General features: G+C 41.9%; 1 protein-coding gene across 2 annotated transcripts in view; it reads right to left on the bottom strand.

The window, feature by feature from the left end:
• Positions 1–3,522: 3,522 nt before the first annotated feature.
• Positions 3,523–19,999, bottom strand: part of COX18 (cytochrome c oxidase assembly factor COX18) — a 31,376-nt gene continuing 14,899 nt past the window's right edge. For both annotated transcript variants that reach the window (XM_075849778.1, XM_075849779.1), the window contains 4 exons: positions 19,083–19,249; positions 11,935–12,056; positions 4,692–4,799; positions 3,523–3,944 (listed from right to left, as the gene is read on the bottom strand). In XM_075849778.1, coding sequence (XP_075705893.1) covers positions 3,771–3,944; positions 4,692–4,799; positions 11,935–12,056; positions 19,083–19,249 — 571 coding nt within the window. In that variant the 3' untranslated portion in view covers positions 3,523–3,770. The remainder of the gene's footprint in view (positions 3,945–4,691; positions 4,800–11,934; positions 12,057–19,082; positions 19,250–19,999) is intronic.

Below are 19,999 nucleotides of genomic sequence, written 5' to 3'. Positions count from 1 at the left end.
ATGGGGGCTGAACAAATAGTCCCATTAACATGTGATTAATACAAAGACTAAAAACAAGAATGTCTTTAAATGACGTTACATATAAAAATACATATAGTATTCACAGTGATCAATCTATGTATTGATCAATACAAATATTTTCTCAATACACAAGAAAAGTGCATAATGTGCTAATTAATGTGTCCATTATTAAACATGTACATCTGTGAACAATTAAAAACTTTAATATGTAATACTTTGGATCCAAGTTCATGTGTGTGTTGATTTCGGCGTCCTAAGGACATCACGCGGGTTTGCGCATGCGCATTAGCCATGTGTAGTCATCGGCGGCCATTTTGGCATTGGTAATATTACCTAATAGATTAAATACTGCGCATGTCAGCGCATGCATGATTTGATAAACTATCGTACTAAGTCAATGAAAATGATATAGGAAACAGTGAAATCGCTCACTAAGAGAATTATATATGAGACATTATAAATATAGTCCCTAATATAGCATAGTTTGTTTAGAGGTGACATTTTATTATGTAGTATATATCCCTATGTTCTAAATTATGAAAGTTATTGTGATAATATAACCGATATAATTCTACAGAAAAAAAAGAAAAAAAAAGGGTGAAAAAACAGTGTGAATAGAGATAGAATGTTGGAAAATTCAATATTAAAAATGTATGGTCACAAGAACACTTATTATATATCATCCTGGTTTTCATATGGTACATAGACACAAGATAAATTTCGATGCACATGGCGATATTAAATATAAAAATGTATGTTACACACTGGAACAAAGGGAGTCCAAAGTAAACATGGCTAGAACTTGTATATGGCTCATGGTAAAGTAATCTGAAAGAGATCATTTTAAAGTTTTAACAAATTATGTAATAGTACACAAAGTTAGATACACGGTAAACGTTCGTCAACCCATCCTGACCTGTGGGCAAATTGAATCCTAAACAATGCCATCCATGGTTGATGAAGTCAACATTCAATCCATGAGGTTTTAATGTGTGCAATCTCTGTATCCCCATTACCTTTAAAAAATGGCAGCCGGTGACTACACATGGCTAATGCGCATACCCGCGTGAGGTCATAGACATGCGCAAGCGAATCCTTAGGACGCCAAAATCAACATACACGTGAACTTGGATCCAAAGTATTACATGATAAAGTTTTTAATTGTTCACAGATGTACATGTTTAATAATGGACACATTAATTAGCACATTATGCACTTTTCTTGTGTAAATATTTGTATTGATCAATACATAGATCTATCACTGTGGATACTATATGTAATGTCATTTAAAGACATCATTGTTGTTTTTAGTCTTTGTATTAATCAGATGTAAATGGGACTATTTGTTCAGCCCCCATATATACCACTGTTTTGTACACTATCAACATGCTTGAAAAAGGCTCCACAAATCGAGCCGAAACATTGCACAGGGGCTAATAAAACCCACTTTTTTCACTTTGAATCGGAGTGCTGCCTATTCTTGGAAACATAGTGAAAGATTTGGAACCAAAAATCGGGTTCCCAAGGCGTGCACCCATCCTTTATTTGTGCTGGTGCTGCTGGACGGTGGACTCTCTATACCCCTAGATGAATACTTTCAGGATCTGATTTTAAAAATGGGGTCACTTCTGGAGGTGTTACATTGTTCTGCCAGCTTAAATCCTCTGTAAGCTATATTCTGAAAACTACAGGGTATTCCTTTGCTTTTGAGCCCTACCATGTTGACAAAGATAAGATTTTGGCCTAAGTGGGGGTAAGTTTGAACAAGAGAAACAGAGAAATGAACATTGGGGTACATTTCCTTAGTTTTATGTACTGGATACGAAGAAAAATGTCCTATAAATGACACATTTGTGAGAGAGAGAAAAAAAAAAAAAAAAAAACGAAAATTATATTTTTACACCAGCTATGCATTAATTCTTCCAACAAAATTTAGGCTCAAACTACCAACTACAACCATGAATAAATTCCTTGAGGGTGTAGTTTCCAAAATGGGGTCACTTCTTTGGGGTTTCCACTGTACTGGTACATCAGGCTTACTGCAAAAATGACATAGCACCAAAAAACCATCTGTGCAAAATCCAAATGGTACTCCTCACATTCTAGACCCTGCAGTGGGTCCAAACAGCAATTTATTACCATATATGGGGTATTCCTGTAAATCGGGAGAATTTGCTTTACAAATCTAGGGGTACTTTTTCTCCTTTATTCCTTGTAAAAATTAAAAACTTCGATGTTTTTTGGAATTTTTTTTTAATATTTTCATGACCGAATACCAATAAATTCAGCATAAAACCCGTGGGGTAAAAATGCTCACTATACCCCTAGAAAAATTCCTTGAGGGGTATAGTTTCCAAAATGGGGTCACTTTGGGGTGTTTCCACTGTTTTGGCATTACAAGACCTCTTCAACCCTGACATGGTGCCTAAAATATATTGTAATAAAAAGGAGGCCACAAAATCCTCTAGGAGCACCTTTGCTTCTGAGGCCGGTGTTTCGGTCCATTAGCGCACTGGGGCCACGTCAGATATTTCTAAAACCTGCAGAATCTGGGCAATAAAAATTGTGTTGCGTTTCTCTGGTAAAACCTTCTGTGTTACAGAAAAAAAAAAATATGTATTACAAATGAATTTCAGCAAAAAAAAATTAAATTTGTACATTTCCCCTCTACATTGCTTGCTACATTCTTGTGAAACACCTAAAGGGTTAAGAAACTTTCTAAATGCTGTTTTGAATACTTTGACGGGTGCAGTTTTCAAAATAGGGTGATTTATGGGGACTTTCTAATATATAAGGCCCTCAAAGCCACTTCACAACTGAACTGGTCCATAAAAAAAAATAGGCTTTGAAATTTTCTTGAAAATTGCTCATAAAGTTCTGAGCCTTGTAACGTCCTAGTAAAATAAAATGACGTTCAAAAAACGATGCCAACATAAAGTAGACATATGGGGGATGTTAACTAGTAACTATTTTGTGTGGTATTACTATCTGTTTTGCAAGAAGATACATTTATATTTAGAAAAATGCTAATTTTCCCTAAATTTTGGTGGTTTTCACAAATATTGAATTTATCGACCAAATTTTTCACTAACATAAAGTACAATATGTCACAAGAAAACAATCTCCGAATCCCTTGGATGGTTAAAAGTATTCCAAAGTTATTACCACATAAATTAACACGTCAGATTTGAAAGGCCAAAACAGGCTCAGTCCTGAAGGGGTTAACCAATGAAACATGTAATAGTTGAAAGATTTGTGAGAGGTTCCAATATCACAGCCATCAATATATACTGATGACCAAATTGTAGTTTAGGAGTATCTGGCAGTAATATATATCTTTTTAGTCTAGTGTTGATAAATGCATGTATTCACAGGGTATCAAAGTATGATATTACTTCTTAAAGTATTGATTCTTCTTAAAATAATGTTCATACCAAAGCACATACTTCTTGTAATAGGATAATTTTATTAGATAAAATCTATAGTATAATATATGTATATATCCCTTGGGTGATGAAGAGGCTGTTATCCTTTAATCCATGATTTAATATAGGACAGAATATAAAATTCTAAAATAAAAAGTAATAAATGCAAATCACATGTAAAATGTTGAGGTTCTGCAAATACATATCAGCCTCTGCACAAAAATACAGCACACAAATCATGATATAGCAGGAGAGAGTGAGAGAATGAGACTTTTTAAAACGGTGTATTTTTCTGTACTGAAATAAAGGGCATTGCACAAGACGTTATTTCTTATGGATGTATTTTGCTACAAATGCAGCCAGTAGGTCTTTGTAAGGAGTGTCTGAATCTGACTTGGTGCGTGGTATCCGGAAAAGACGGCGCACAGCTGGAGAACGCAGGAGAAGATTATGAATTAGACCAACAAAACTGGATGAAACCCAATAGAGTGCCATACTCTGCAAAAAAAAATAAGAAAGAATACAATGAAAGCCTAGAAACGACCCAAAGCAATAAAAATAGCAAAGAACACCTTCAGACAGATTCCCAAATAATTTATAGAAAATAAAAACCACATGCCAAATTATAATGAAAGCTTACTATATCCAATCACCTCCAGAAATGATAAAAAGTCAAATGCCCATTTTAAAAGCAGTGCATTTAAAAGGTGTGAGTGATATAATCTTATATTAGATGTTACAATACCCGAGGAATGCAGTGTTCTATTAAAAGGGGTTTTCCGGTCCCTAAAAATTGATGGCCTATCCTCAGGATAGGCCATCAATAGCTGATGGGTTGGGATCCGTCTCCCGGGATCCCCGCCGATCAGCTGTTTTGAAGGGGCCGCTGCAGTCGTATGAGCGCTGCTACCCCTTCATTTCTTCTTGCGCACTGTGAATCGTCGACACACATGTAGTGGCGATTCACAGACTTCTTTTCCCAATGAAGTGAATGGGAGAAAAGGCTGCAATACCTGTGAATCGCCGTTAAACTTGTGTCGACAATTCACAGTGAGCAAAAAGAAATGCTCGTTCAAGTGCTGCACACCCTCCAAAACAGCTGATCGGCGGGGGTCCCGAGAGTTGGATCCTGACCCATTAGCTATTGATGGCCTATCCAGAGGACAGGCCATCAATTTTTAGGGACTGAAAAATTCTTGCATTTTAATAAATATACACATATGGGTAAAAAAGTCAGTTACTTACCGAGGGAACACTGGCAGCAATAGGAATCATTAGAATAGAAATTCCTCGAACAATGATGGTTATATATTTCTGAAATCTAGACAGCTCCGTCGTCCGCAAGGCAAACATCTGTTTGGAGTCGGGGAAAAAAAAACGAGCATTTAGAAAGGTCACAGGGTTTCCTTTTGCCAATATTATTATGCATTATAAATTGGCATAATCTCTATAGTACGAGTACCACAGAAAAGCCATTTGGTCTAGAGAGTCTATTAATCCCTCTCCTCTAAGGGGTCTTTTTACCCAAACCAGACAAGTTTCCATTATTTTCACCTCTTCACCAGTTTTCAGACCCTCTCCAGCTCTCCGATGTTGTTCATATGGTAGTGTGGTTTCGGAGTTTGCCGAGTGATCATGCCTTTTAATCATCAATCACTATAGCCCTCAGACAATGAAAATTCTTACTTTTTCTTACTCAATAGCATTTACCACAAATTCCTAGTATATGTTCTGTTATACTAACAAGGTATGGAAACACATGGATCAAAACATCGACTGACACAAAGAGGCCCTGTTGCCCATCGCAAACAGGGATCAGACGCTCGTTTTCTAATCTGCACTAGAAAAATAAAATAAGGAAATAATACACTTTATACATGTGTTCATCTTGAGTTTAGTCTGTGTACAATATTTTTGTAAGTTACTAACTTAGTAAGGTAAAACATATACAATATTAGGTTAACTTCACAGAGCATATATCGGTGTGTAAACCGCTTGTATTACGTGCTGAAATACACTTAAAATACGCCAGCAAATAGCTTCCCAATGATTTTAATTGGAAATACTTTGTGCAGTTCATGAAAGGCGAGGGGGGTGGTGGAAAATACACACCAAATACGCTGGTACCGAACGGTTGGTCTGATGTGCCTTGAGGACCCTTGGATTTATGCCACAGTGCTGCGCTGCTCACACTCACAATCTGCATGTGGCTACGTAAAACTCTTTTTAGGCGGAATAACCATGTTACTTTTTTTCAACAACGCAATTTTTAATACGGGGCGGCTTCCCGTTGAAGACAATGAGAGGCTTTGTACAAGCGGAATTCATATGAACGCCGATGCGGAAAGTAGGAATTAGACCTACCGGTAATTGTATTTCCAGGAATCCATCATGACAGCACCACAGGAGGTTGCCCTATTGACCACTATAGGGACAGGAAGACAGAGGTTAAAAGGCCCCTCCCACCACCCACTTGCCAGTGTTTTTCAATTACTACACCAGGATGGATGCAACCCGATTTTATTTCTAGGGATAATAACGGACATGTTACTTGCACAAATCAAAATTCAATAAGGGAGGGAATGCAATGGTGCTGTCATGATGGAGTCCTGGAAATACAATTACCGGTAGGTCTAATTCCTACTTTCCAGTACATCCCTCATGACCGCACCACAGGAGCAATACCAAATTATAATGCTCAGGGCGGGACTACGGATTGGAGGACTTTCCGTTCAAAACTTAAATCTGTATCTGACAAAACATCTAGCCTATAATGTTTGCAAAACGTATAATGATGGCTTGACCAAGTGGCAGCTCTGCAGATCTGGTCCATAGAGGCTTCTCTTCTTTCTGCCCAGGATGCCGAAACTGCCCTCGTTGAATGGGTTTTAAGGCCTTGTGGGGCACATAGTCCTTGGGACTTGTAGGCTTCTTGTATGGTAGTTTTTACCCATCTCTCTAGAGAGCCTTTTGAGGCTTTCTTTCCTCTATTCTTTCCCCCATACAGGACAAATAGATTTTTATCTTGTCTCCAAGAGGAGGTTCCATCCAGATACTGAAGAATTGTTCGCCTGACATCCAGGCAATGGAATTTTTCTTCTTGTTGATCTTTAGGATCTGGACAATAGGAAAGTAGAATTATTTATTGTTCCCTATGAAAGGTAGTAGATACTTTAGGAATAAAAGGAAGGATCTAGTTTTAGAATGATCTTGTTTTCTTGTACTTTTAGGTAGGGTTCTATGACCGACAGAGATTGGATTTCTCCAATCCTTCTTGCTGACGCAATAGTGACTAAGAATGCAGCTTTTAGAGTTAAAAAAATGCATATTAAATCGTGTCGAGCGGCTCAAAAGTGGGGATCGCAAAGAGCCGTGAACACTACATTCAAATCCCAGGTAGGAACTGATTTCTTTAGGGAAGGTTTCAGTTTAGAGACTGCTTGGGTGAATCTTCTCATCCACCGATGTTCAGCTAAAGGAGTATTGAAAAAAAAATTACTTAAAGGCTGGCTGAGATCGGCACTTTTAAAAGGTACTAGGCCCTTTTTTTTTAATCTGGATTGCAGAAAATCTAGGATTTTCGTGATGTTGGGAGTAAAAGGGTCTGGTCCTGGATTTCCATACCAGGAACAGAATTTCTTCCAAATTTTTTGATAGATTTTTGAGGTAACTTCTTTATGGCTTGATAAGATAGTTGAAATTACCTCATCTGATAGACCGTGGTTTCTCAAGATCTGCCTTTCAGGATCCAGGCTGACAACTTCAGAGTTTCTATTCCCTGAAAGAATAAGGGACCCTGGGAGAGAAGGTTCTTCTTGACTGGGAGCATGATAGGGTCTTCCAACGCTAGGTATTTTAGGATTGGAAACCAGCTCCTTTTTGGCCACTAGGGAAGAATAATGATGAGCTTTGTCAAATCTTCCTGGATTTTTCTTAATACCACTGGTATTAGAGGAAATTGAGGAAAGGCATAGGCCAGATCCATGTCCCAGGGATGGGATAATGCATCTACCCCCAATGAGTTGTCTTTGAGATTTAGGGAGAAGGATGTCTCTACCTGGGAGTTTTTCCTTGTGGCAAACAGGTCTATTTGTGGATAACCCCATCTTCAGGTTAAGGACAGAAAGACTTCCCTGTTTAAGGACCATTCTCCAGGGGCTACATTTCCCAGACTCCGGAAATCTGCTGATAGGCTCTCTGAGCCTTTTAGGTCGACTGCAGAGACCGATAGGACATTTTCTTCTGCCCAACTGAAAACTTGTGCAGAGAGGGCCTGTAGAAGAGTTTGTCTTGTTCCCCCTTGATGGCAAAGAAAGGACACCGTTTTTGTGTTGTCCGATAAAATCCTTACGTGTGTCCCTTTTATGATGGGTGAAGCTCTTATGAATGTCTCCCATACAGTTTTTAGTTCTCTGAAGTTTGAGGACATAGTCTTCATCTGAACCGGTCATGTGCCTTGAAAGTGCCTGTCTTGGATTACCAACCCCCCAGCCGTGTTTGCTGGCATCTGTGGTAATTACTACATAAGGAGATCAAAGCGCATGAAGATTCCCAAGCTCTTTTCAGCAGCCTGTCTGCTTTCCGGTCCATGGGGTCCTTCAACTGAGAGGAATCTTCAAAGGAGATTGCGGTTTCTTTTTAGAAACCCTGGCTACTGGAACATCCACTTCTGAGATCTCATCCCAAGATTTAGTGTCTTCTGGATCAAAGAGAATTCTGTTTTTAAATTCTCTTGAGATGAAGAGTCTTTTTACCGAATCTTCCCATTCCGTTGATACCATTCTCTTGAGATTCTCATTTACTGGAAAAATCTTTGTTTTCTTCTCCGTCAGGCGAAGAGTCGGTTTTCTGCGGGAATATCCATGGTCTCCCGTATTGCCTGGACTAAGGCATATGACATCTCAGATTTTTTTTTTCTCTTGAGTAGATGAAGTTGAAGGCAAGAGTTCCTCTCCTTCTTCTAACTCACCCTCTGATAAGTAATAACACTCCTCCGAGTCAGACCCCTGAGATGGTGGGCAACATTTTTGTTCGACTTCAGTCTGTGGCCTTTTTGCCCGGGAGTGTGAGGGAGTTTCTTGAGGAGGGGCGAGGGAGGCTACTCACTGACTCACTTCTTCGCGAATCATAGCCCTAAGTTCAGACATAAATGTCGGTTGTTCCTCTTTTAGTAATTTTTCAATACAATCTTGACACAATTGTATCCTATGTAACTGGCAGTTTTTTCGCACAAGTCGCACATTTTTTAACCTTCTTTTTATCAGTTTGTCTCTGAGAGGAATCTTCCTCCTAAAGAAAACAGAAGGCAGGTAAAGTATTGTGTACTTACATACGGAGTCGAAACCCTTACCCCGAGGTTGAGACTCACATGACCCTGGGACATATCCGGAATTCCGTCAGAACGAGGAAGTTCCATCATCGCAACAAGCAAATAGATAATGCAATATTCAATCCACAAGATATAAATCCACGTTAGAGGAATCAGCTCTAACTACATACCTGTGCGGGACCCTTTAAATCCGGGTGTTTTGAATTTTCTGCCTTCCAAGATGGCCGCGGACCGTAAGTAGCCCAACGTCATTTCCGGTCACGGCTATTCCATTGAGGTGCGGCCGCGTCATAGCCGGCAACTGTGATTTCCGGATATGCGGCCCGCTTTAGAGGATGTTTGAGGGCACTTCCAGCCTTATGGAGCTGCCGGTCCCCGCATGGTCACGCAGCCCGGCCGGAGCCTGCTTGGGGATCCCGAACCACATACACTACCGGAACCCTGCCTAGGGTTCTTAAGGTAGGTGTTTTTAGGTTGGGAGCTAAGGGACCTCTCGTTAGAGAGGTATTAGCCTAGGCACATAGGAGGAATAGAAGGGGGAGTGCACGGGCTCCCTGATCTTGCCCCCAGACCAAGTTTTCTCCAGGGGAGACGTCGCTCTGCTCCTGACCCTGTAGGGACAGGAAGAACACTGGCAAGTGGGTGGTGGGAGGGGCCTTTAAACCTCTCTGTCTTCCTTTCCCTATAGAGGTCAATAGGGCAACCTCCTGTGGTGCTGTCATGAGGGACGTACTGGAAAACGCATTGTAACTAGTGTGAATTTTCTGCTGTATAAATAAAGCCTTAGGCTTCGTTGACATCAGCGTTTGGTTTCAGTTGATGGGTCCCGTCGGATCTTTTAGTCATGAGAACTCATGAACGGAAACCATAGCTTGCCGTTTGCATTACCATTGATTTCAATGGTAACGCTTCCGTTGCTAATGGTTTCCGTTTGCCTTTGTTCCCTAAAGTTTCAGTTTTTTTGGCGGAATCAATAGTGTAGTACTGCTAGAATGACGGAAAATTGTAAAAAGTTATGGCTTTTGGATGGTGGGGAGGAAAAAGCAAAAAATGAAAATTCTAAAAATGGCTGCAGAGGGAAGGGGTTAAACATGTTGTGCAATGTAGAATCATTACTAGATATATATGAGAGGAGATTTCAGGTTGTATGTATTGTTTGCACACATACCGCTTTAGAGATATCCAGTGCTGAAACCATGATAAACTTGGCTTGGGTTAAGAAATTGCTTCCAAGAAACACATATGACTTGCATTTTTATTTTTGTAGGTCCTAAAAGCAATTTGCTGAGTGCTGAACCTGACATAAGGTTGTGGGCCCGTGCTCAGATCTAATGCCCAAATGGTCAGTCTGCCCCTGCTGAAGTCTATAGACCAGCTGTGCATTTTTAAGTCTGTCCGTAGGTGGAACTATGACATATAGTGTTCATAACAAACGTCAAGATATGGTGTAAGCAAGTTTTAAAGGGAATGTGTTGCCAGAAAAACATGTTTTTTTTTTTTAATTAAACATTTAGTGTGTAGGTGATTAAACATTGTTCAAATTTTTATTTTTTTTTCACGAGTCAGGAAATATTATAAATTAATTCTAATTTATAATATTTCCCATTGCTGGTCACTAGATGGAGCTATTCCCAAAATTGCAGCATTGCAAAATTGGGTAAAAAGCCCTCGCTCTAGTGAGCTCTCAGCATCCCCCCCCTCCTTTATCCTGGCTAGTGCCGGGATAAACGAGGGGTTTGAACGGTCGCCATTTTTTGAGCTAACACACAGTGTAGTAGGTTTACATACAGTAGTAAACGTACACAAACACGAACATACATAGAAATCTCTTACCTGCTCCTGCCGCCGCGGCTCCCTCCGGCCCGTCCGCTCCGTCTTCTGCCGCTGGTCCAAGTGCACAAGTCCGGAAGCCGCGACCGGAAGTAGTAATCTTACTGTCCGGCCTCGACTTCCGGTCCACAGGAAAATGGCGCCAGACGGCGCGCATTTCAAATTGGACTGTGTGGGAGCGGCGCATGCGCAGTTCCCACACAGACGTTGTACATGTTAGTGGATGGAACAGGCCCCGTTCGCAGTCCCTATGGGACTGTGGCTGCCGTATTCCATGTCTGTATGTGTCGTTAATCGACACATACAGAAATGGAAAAAAAAATGGCAGCCCCCATAGGGAAGAAAAAGTGTAAAAATAAGAAAAAGTAAAACACAAAACACACAAATAAATATAAACGTTTTTAATAAAGCACTAACATCTTTAACATATTAAAAAAAAAATTGTGATGACACTGTTCCTTTAAGCAGCAGATGTTAAAGGGGTTTGTCCAGGCTACAAAATCTTAAGGGGAAGTTCACACGTAGCCTAAATACTGCGGATTTTCAACAATGCATTTTTGCTGCGGAAAATCTGCAGCATACTACAGCAGCAGAGTGTATGAGATTTGAAGAAATCTCACACACACGCTGCGTAAATGCTGAGCGGCAAAAAGTATCAGAAATTGTCCAGCGGTGCGGTTTTTTTAATCCGCATGTCAATTGTATTTGCGTAATCGCTGCTTTTGTGTTGCAGTTTTGAATTCAATAGGGAGGTAAAACCCGCAACAAATAGCAGATGATGTGTCTTTTACAGTTCCGCTGCCCAAAAAATGTATCTTATACTTACCCAGAATTCTGTTTGTTCGTTCGTCTAGGCCGGCCTCCTGGAATGACGTTTCGTCCCATGTGACCGTTGCAGCCAATAACCGGTCACATGGGATGAAACATCATCCCAGGAGGCCGGGCTGCAGGAAGGCGGAGGGACACATCGCTATGCTATGTAAGAATTACATTTTTTTTCTATGTGCAGTTTTCCGCAGCAGACATTCCGGCTGAAAAACTGCACCAATTTGGTGCGGTTTTTCAGTCGGAATTCCCTGCGGTGCACAGGGTGGATACGCTGTGTGCATTTATGCAGCGTATCCGCCCTGTGTGAACATAGCCTTATAGTGTTAAAAAGAAAATATAAAAATGTTAGTTTAAGAGGTTTAGAGTAAAAAAAAAAATAAATTACCTGACACGGATAAATCAGAACAAGGGAACAGTCTGTATATAATCTTTGCATTACAAGATTACATAATTTGATTATATACTCTATATCCTTAATACTCAACATTTTTCTATTCATACCTCTACTAGCAGCAAGTTTATGGAGCCCAAAAGTACTGGAAGAATCCAAGTGGAATCTGGCATTGTGAGGTCTGGGAACCACAGTGCTCCACCATTCTGTAGCTGTTTGTGAACTAACTCATCTGAAAAGAACATGTAATAATTGAATTAAATGTAAGAAATGGTAACATAAGGACAAAAACAAAACAGAATAAAAAAAGAAAAGATTTCATAAAATCAAGTCACGTGTGACCGTCAACATTCACATTATTGAGAGGGAGTTACAGCCTTGGTGAACTTTCAGTTACATAGTAGGTATTTTCAGGTATAATGTTTATAGTTCTATATTTATTAGGGGCTGTTCACATACGCTTTGGAGGCGCCATTAGGGCCTTCCATCACATTTTCCGTTGTTTTTGCCCAACAAAATAGCGCAGAATGATGTGCTATTATTAGGTCCGACAGGCAGATCCATACCTGGCGGAACCCATTAGTCAATTGATGTCAGTTGGTTTGTGTCCTGCAATGGATTCCGAGCTTCCGTTATGCTCATTGTACTGCTCCTATGACGGAGCAGAACAACTGAACTTGGAATGCAGTTGTGAACGAGCCCTTAGGTAAATTCCAAGTCCTTTAGAAGCAGTAGCGATTTGGCCAACAGCAGACAGCAGGTCCTTGCATGGGACTCCTCCATGCACTAGTTTCCTCCCACACTCCAAATTTATACAGATAGGTTAATTAGAGCTCTTGGAAATTGGCCCTAGTGTGTGTAATATAGGGAAATTTCATTGGGTAAAGGGACTGATGTGTATGGTGACAATCTCTGTACAGCGCTGCGGAATATTATTGCGAATTAAACATAAATGGGTGCATGTGCGTATACAAAGGCGCACAACTATTCACTAAACGCACAAACTGACAGAATTGCTGCTGAATGTGCTGTATGCAGATATGTATATTACAAAGTTTCAGCACTACTTGTGACCAAATGGGACTTATTGATCGGAGAGAGCTTATTTAATTTCTTCCCTGAATCTATGTTTTTGTTCATACAGGAATGATAGTATAGGCTAAAAGATGTAGCACGTGCCTAAATTGAGATTGGAAGAGTGAAGCTAAACCATAGCAAAAAGTAAAAACTCCACCTAGTGGCTGCAATGCCAACTACAGTGTAATAAACCACATATGTATCGCAATGGAGCAAATCATCTTTATTTCTAACATACAGAATTTTGGGAATTCATGTACCAGCAGGCATAAAAAAAGAAGTGCATAAAACAGGCAGTCACTGCAGTTTCCATCATAAACACGTATGAATAGTTCTGTAGCAGGACCATATCATTTACAGTTCTAATTTCATACCAATGTATAAAGTCAACCCAGTAGGCCGGTCAGCAGGATGTCAGAGGGCAAGTATGCACTTTTTTTTTCTCTCCACCGTTTGGTGCGGTTTTACGGCCAGAATTCCCTGCGGCAGCCAGGGTGGATACACAGTGTACTTTCACGCAGCATTTTCGCCCTGTGTGAATATACCCTAAAGTTTAAAAGTGCTTCTCTTCTTTTTCCGATCTCCTCGTAAACACAAGGGTGACAGGCATAGGGTCCAATGTGCACTAAGTAACGAGTACTGAGAAACAGCTATAAGGCCTCATGCACTCGGCAGAGACTGCACGGCAGTGCACATGTTGGGTGCCGTATATGTTTTATGCAGTATGCCAGCAAAAAACAAAAAAAAGGCAAAGGAAGCTACAGTAGAGGCCCTATGCACTTAAATGAGAGCCCCATTACGGCTGCGTACAATACTTTATAAGGCTCCAGTAACAAATAACATCTTTACAACCCTGGTTTTTCGTATTTTTCAGTTCCTAGGTTGCTGCCTGGAGTCCGTCCGCGAGCAAGCTGTTGGTTACAGGTATTTTTATGGTTTTAGTTTTATTCCATTTACATAGAACACCGTTATGTCCTCAAAGTACTAAGAAGACACATACGGTAATATTAACAGCAGATCTGTCAACAGTCGTTGGTTCATGGTTTTAAGATAGCAACAGAAATTTTCTATATTCTAATAAAAACTGAAAAATAATACAGTGAATGTAGAAATATTACAAAGATTTTATATTTGCTGACTAAAGTATCCAACATTAAAAGGTGGCGCTTTCCTTTCTCCTTCCCAACATCTGCCGTATATATACGGCACACGTCGGGTGGGGGTGAGGTGGTGGTATGAAGAGGGTTCACGGGCTGAACCCGGTCCATAGAACGAGCGTGTCGGCTGTATCTTTTTATAAATGCTTTTATTTTTATTTTGTAATTTTGTAACACAAAGTATGTAAAGTATACACAACAGAGTTGGAAATTGCCAGTGCAAAACAGTCAACAGGCCACAGGTCGGCTATCAGTATGACATAAGTGCATGGGGTCACATGAAATTGATACATCGCTTGAATCAAGTACGAAAGAATCTCCGATATGCACCCTGAACCCGCAGCCATGCATAATACTCCAGAAGCGAACATGAGAACAGTAAGAGGAAGAAAGAAAAGAGAGACAGTAGGAAGGAGAGGGGAAAAAAAAGGAAGGGGAGGGGGGGAGCTGACCTGACACACCGGATCTAGGTGTGAATTCAAGAGGCCATGATGGTCTTATATTCCGCATTTGATTGAAATCTGATCCATTCACGCCATGTTCTGAGGAAGGAGGCATGGGACACTTTCATTGATGCCGTGAGTTCCTCCATTCTCATGATCTCCTGAATCTTGCCGAACCACATGCCCACTGACGGGGAACAGGATTGTCTCCGCAGTTCAGGAACACACGCCCTAGCTGCGTTCACCAAGTGGCGAACTACCGACCGTCTATACGTAGACAGAGGAACCTCACACAGATGGAGCAGGAAAAGACCCGGGGATCGTGGGATGGGGAAATCTGTACATTTCGAGCAAATGCGCCACACCTCGGACCAGAACCCAGTCAGGAGTGGGCAGTCGCAAAAAATATGCATGATACATGGTCACCACATCTCCAGCATAATGGCGAGGCCGCCGGGATCATTGCATGCAATCTGGAAGGCACCCTATACCAATGGGACAGAATCTTGAACCCTGCCTCCTGAAATCTGCTGGCCAAAGAGGACTTATGCGTCATGGTGAACAGGCGTTCCTTTTGTTCAGGGGTGAATGTCTCACACAGGTCCCTCTCCCAGCTAAGCAGGTAAGGGGGTGGAGGCAAATTGGAGGGTGAGATCAAGAGAGTATAAAGTCTGGACAGCGAGTGACGTATCGAGCGCGTGCCCGAACATAGGAGTTCAAACGGGGAGCAATCTCGCAGTTGCGCCACAGGATGTTCTAATGACGCCAGAAAATGTCGCAACTGGGTAACCTGCCACGCCGAGAAAGGGACTGGGTCAGACAAAGACCGCAGTTGAGCGCTCAACATCCACCTCCCATCCTGCAAAAAAGTGTACGGCCTGCCCCTTACCGGCCCTCAACCATTGCTGAAATGGGCCACTGTCCAGTCCCGGTGGAAAAGCAGGATTGCCCAAGATCAGGAACATCGGGGAGGGGGACGGCGAGAACTCCGCCCGAGGAAATACCCGCGCCGCAACCGCAAGGGTGGGACCTATTGTCGGGTGTGTCCGTGCTACCAGGGGAACATGCCTACCCAACCAAGGTAGTGACTGTAATGGGACTGTCATAAAAGCCTGTTCCATAGATACCCATTCTTTAATCCCGCCATGTCGGAACCAGTCTAAAATTCGTGTCAAGTGGGAGGCGTGATGGTAGGAGACAAAGTCTGGTAGACCAATACCCCCCTCCCCCTTTACACGAAAAAGCAAGGATCGGGCAACACGCGCTGGTTTCCCTGCCCATATGAATTTGTGCACAAGGGACAGCAGGGATTGAAAGAACGGGCGTGGGATATGTATCGGTAGGGCCTGTAGAAGATACAGAATCCGCGGTAAAATGTTCATTTTAAAAATCGCACACCTACCAAACCAGGTAAAGGTGCCCGACGTCCAAGAATCCAGGTTGGCCTTTATACGTTGTAGAAGTGAGGGAAAGTTCACCGTATAAAGGCGAGATAGATCACTGGGAAGTCGGATTCCCAGGTATTTAAGCGAGTCCCTTGCCCACTTAAAAGAGGACTCCGACAGGTCAGTAACCAGAGTCTGTGGTAACGAGATGTTAAGAGCCTCTGACTTCTGGTAGTTTATTTTGAAGTTGGATAGTCTCGAGTATCTACTCAACTCCGCCATCAGGTTGGGCAAGGAAATTCTAGGGGCTGTGAGGAAGAAGAGTAGATCGTCCGCATAGGCGGCAACCTTATGGGATCTGCCTCCCAAGTCCAAGCCCGTAATATCCGGGTTGGAGCGGATATGGCACAGCAAGGGTTCCAGGCATAAAATGAAAATCAGTGGAGATAGGGGGCAGCCTTGTCGTGTACCATTAGCGATCATAAATGAGGATGAGAAGTGCCTGTTGACCTTAACCTGGGCTCATGGGGAGGAGTAGAGACCCGAGATCCAGGACATCATATATGAGTCCCTATTCCTATATGTCGTAAAGTTGCAAACATAAAGTCCCAGCTGACCCTGGCCTTTTCTGCATCCGTTGACAAAAAACAAGTGGGGAGTGACGAAACTGCCGCCTGGTACATTAAGTTAATCGCCCGTGTGGTGTTATCTCTCGCTTCCCGTGAGGGCATAAAACCCACTTGGTCGGTATGTATCACATGGTGTAGGAGTGGTGACAACCGGTATGCCAGAATCTTCGCAAATAGTTTCAAATCTACATCCAGTAGAGAAATAGGACGATAACTGGCATAGGGATGGGTCCTTCCCATCTTTGGGTATGACCGTAATGTGCGCCCTCAACGTGTCTCCAGGGATGGAGCCCCCCTCTGTGAGCGAATTAAAGGCACGGATGAAGTGGGGCGTGAGCACGTCTGAGTAGGTCTTGTAGTATGGCAGGGACAAGTCGTCTGGGCCCGGGGCATTTCCCGTGGGTGAGTCCTTCAGTGCCCATGACAACTCCTCCGGGGAGATGGGGGCCTCCAAGGCCGCAATATCGTCTAGTGGGATAGATTTCATCCCTGAGGACCGAAGATACTGCTCTATCCTCTCCAGCTGACTGCTGCCCTCCAGAGAGGAAGATGTCTTTGGGAGGTTATAGAGAGAGTGGTAATAAGCACGGAAGGCCTCTGAAATGTCATGTGGGAGCTGCAGCCGTTCATTATGTGGGTCTAGGACGTGTGGGACATAGGTACGCAAGCGGGTTTTACGAAGAGCACGGGCCAGGGTCCTACAGGGTTTATTACTGAATTCGTAGAAGTGCTGTCTACATTTAACTAGGGTGGCCTTCGCGATACAAAGTGAACGTACCTGCTCCCTCAACTGCCCCAGTTCTGCCCCTAATACCCGATCCTCAGATACCTTATGAGACTGCTCCAATCTATGTATTCGGGACAGCAAGTCCCGAAGGTGAGCGGTCCGTTCCTTTTTAAGTTTGGCTCCGATTCGTATAAGGGAACCGCGCACCACGCATTTGTGCGCTTCCCAAATACAAAAAGGGTCCATCCCCGGTGTGTTGTTTGTGTCGAAGTACTCCACCAGGTCCCTGCGAACATCGGAGACCACTATCGGGTCTTGTAGGAGCGATTCGTTCAGTCGCCACTGCCAAGAACGAGGGTGGGCCGTTGGGCGAGCTAAGGTGAGAGTAATAAGGGCATGATCAGATATCGTTATGTCATCTATTGAAGACGATATAAGGCTAGGGAGATGTGTATGACGCAGGAAAAAGTCATCTAATCGGCTGTATCTTACAGCCAACACTTTAGTGTAACGAGCGGGATACCGCTCGTTTAACCCCTTAAATGACTGCTGTCAATAGCGATTGCGGCATTTAAATGTAACATTGCAACGCACAGAACACTTTAATCAGACTAATTAGGATGTCCAAGTTACTGTTAGATAATAGATGATCATTTCAATAATTAATTTTAGGGTTGCATTCAATGTGAAAATGTAAAAGACTGACAAAAATAAAGCCATATCGGTCATGAAAGGGGTTGTTTCATAAAGAAAACCCCTGTCCATATGACCTTTTACGGCATATGGATCTCAGAGAGGGATCCCTCCTCTATGAGCTGAAACAGAGTCGCTCTGTAAGAGCAGTACCTGTTCTTGCAGTCTCAAGCCATCCATGTATTGTGGATACAGTGTGGTCCCATTGATGTCAATGGGAAGTTTAAAGCATGCGCGTTTGACGTGTTTTTCGGCGCATAAGACGCGGCAAAAATGCATAGAATACACGCCGTGTGAACAAGGCCTAATACTACATTTCCCTTGCAGCCGCCACTGCAGGGGTAATGCCTGGTTGTCTGCGGCAACATATAGGTGCCGTCTCCCATATGAAAGTGGTTGTCTCTGATGAATTATATAAAAAAAATTTAGATGCTAGGAAATAAGAGGCAGCGCCTCCTTAAAACTTAGTGTACACGAAGAATTTAAAATAAATGTGGTTTTTGGGTGAAGCCACACTTTGTGGCTTTGTTGCGGCGAGCTTTGCAAAACTGTTTGTGTTGCGCTTTTTCTGAAAATTGTGGCAAAACTACTATAAAATGGCTTTGTGTGGGTTCACACTTTAATGTATGAAATTAAAAGAATCTTGCATTAGTCTTGAATACTTTAGAATGCCAATGCAACTTTCTAACATAGCAATTAGTATTTGCCTTTTAGAGATCCATAAGATTTTCAGCAATCTGATCGGCTGGTCTTTGACCCGTTTTACTGTGAGTAACATATCATAAAGCCGTAACAAAGTACAGTTTACAGTCATCAACTGTCTTACCCGCTCAGCTGAATGTCATCGGTCTATATTGGAACCCAGGACCGATTTTCAATATACAAATTAGGTCTGAAGATCCAGACTGCTGGTTTTTTGTTTTTTACCAAAATTTGGATTGAATCAAAAATAAAAAGCTTTGTATTCATCTTACCTTTTGAGTCGTAGCGGCGGCAAACCTGCAGTACCGCACTGCAAGCATTGAATGAATACTCTATACACCGATAGTACTGCCAACAGGTCTATTTGTTACCAGTACAATCAAATACAAATGACACAGATAGGAAATCGTACTATATGCAAACAAAATTCACAGCTTGAAATTACCTGTGTTTGAACCACGTGTATTAAAGCTAAAATTCCTCAGCGCCAGAGAAACAAAGATCCACATGGGTATTTGGATCCACATGATCAGGCTGGCCTTAAACGGATGACAATTATCTCGTACATAGAGCTCGGTTATTAACCTTTTCATGTTTTTACGGAAATGAAACCTGTTGTTTTAAAAAGAGAGAGCAAACATAAAATCAAGTGGACTGTAAGGCTTTATTTAATGATTCTACTATACAATAGCGCAAAAATTCTCAACATACAGATCTGTGAAAAAGTATTTGCCCCTTCCAAATTTCTTCTATTTTTGCATATTTGGCACACTTTAATGTTTCAGATCAGCAAACTACTTCTAATACTAGACAAAGATAAACCAGGTAAACACAAAATGCGTTTTTTAAATGAGGATTTAATCTAGAGTATAGAAGAAAAAATGCAGTTCAGCCCTTCCTTGCCCTATGTGAGAAAGTAAATTGCCACCTTAGCTACTAAATCAACCAGTTAACTAAATTCAATTGACAATTGGGTTCAATTTCACTAGTAACACCCAGGCATGATTACTGCCAGACCGGTTTATTCTAAACATCACTTAAATAGAAACGGTCTAGAAAGTCTCAAAAAGCAGCACGTGATGCCATGTTCTAAAAAGGTTCAAATACAGAAACAAAGACATTAAAAAAACCATTGCTAAGGCTCTGGGAATCCAGTGAACCACAGTGAGAGCCATTATCTACAAATCAAGAAAATGTGAAACAGTGGTGAACCTTCCCAGAAGTGGCGGCCTACCAAAATGTCACCAAGGGCACTTCAACGACTCATCAAGGAGGTCACAAAAGAACCCAGACGAACATCTAAAGAACTGCAGGCCTCACTTGCCCCAGTTAGAGGCTCTGTCACCAGATTATAAATGTCCT

This window comes from Rhinoderma darwinii, chromosome 1 (genome assembly GCF_050947455.1).
Source record: "Rhinoderma darwinii isolate aRhiDar2 chromosome 1, aRhiDar2.hap1, whole genome shotgun sequence".
Lineage (NCBI taxonomy): Eukaryota > Metazoa > Chordata > Amphibia > Anura > Rhinodermatidae > Rhinoderma > Rhinoderma darwinii.
The sequence above is the reverse complement of the archived record's forward strand: the minus strand, read 5'-3'. Positions and strand labels throughout refer to the sequence as shown.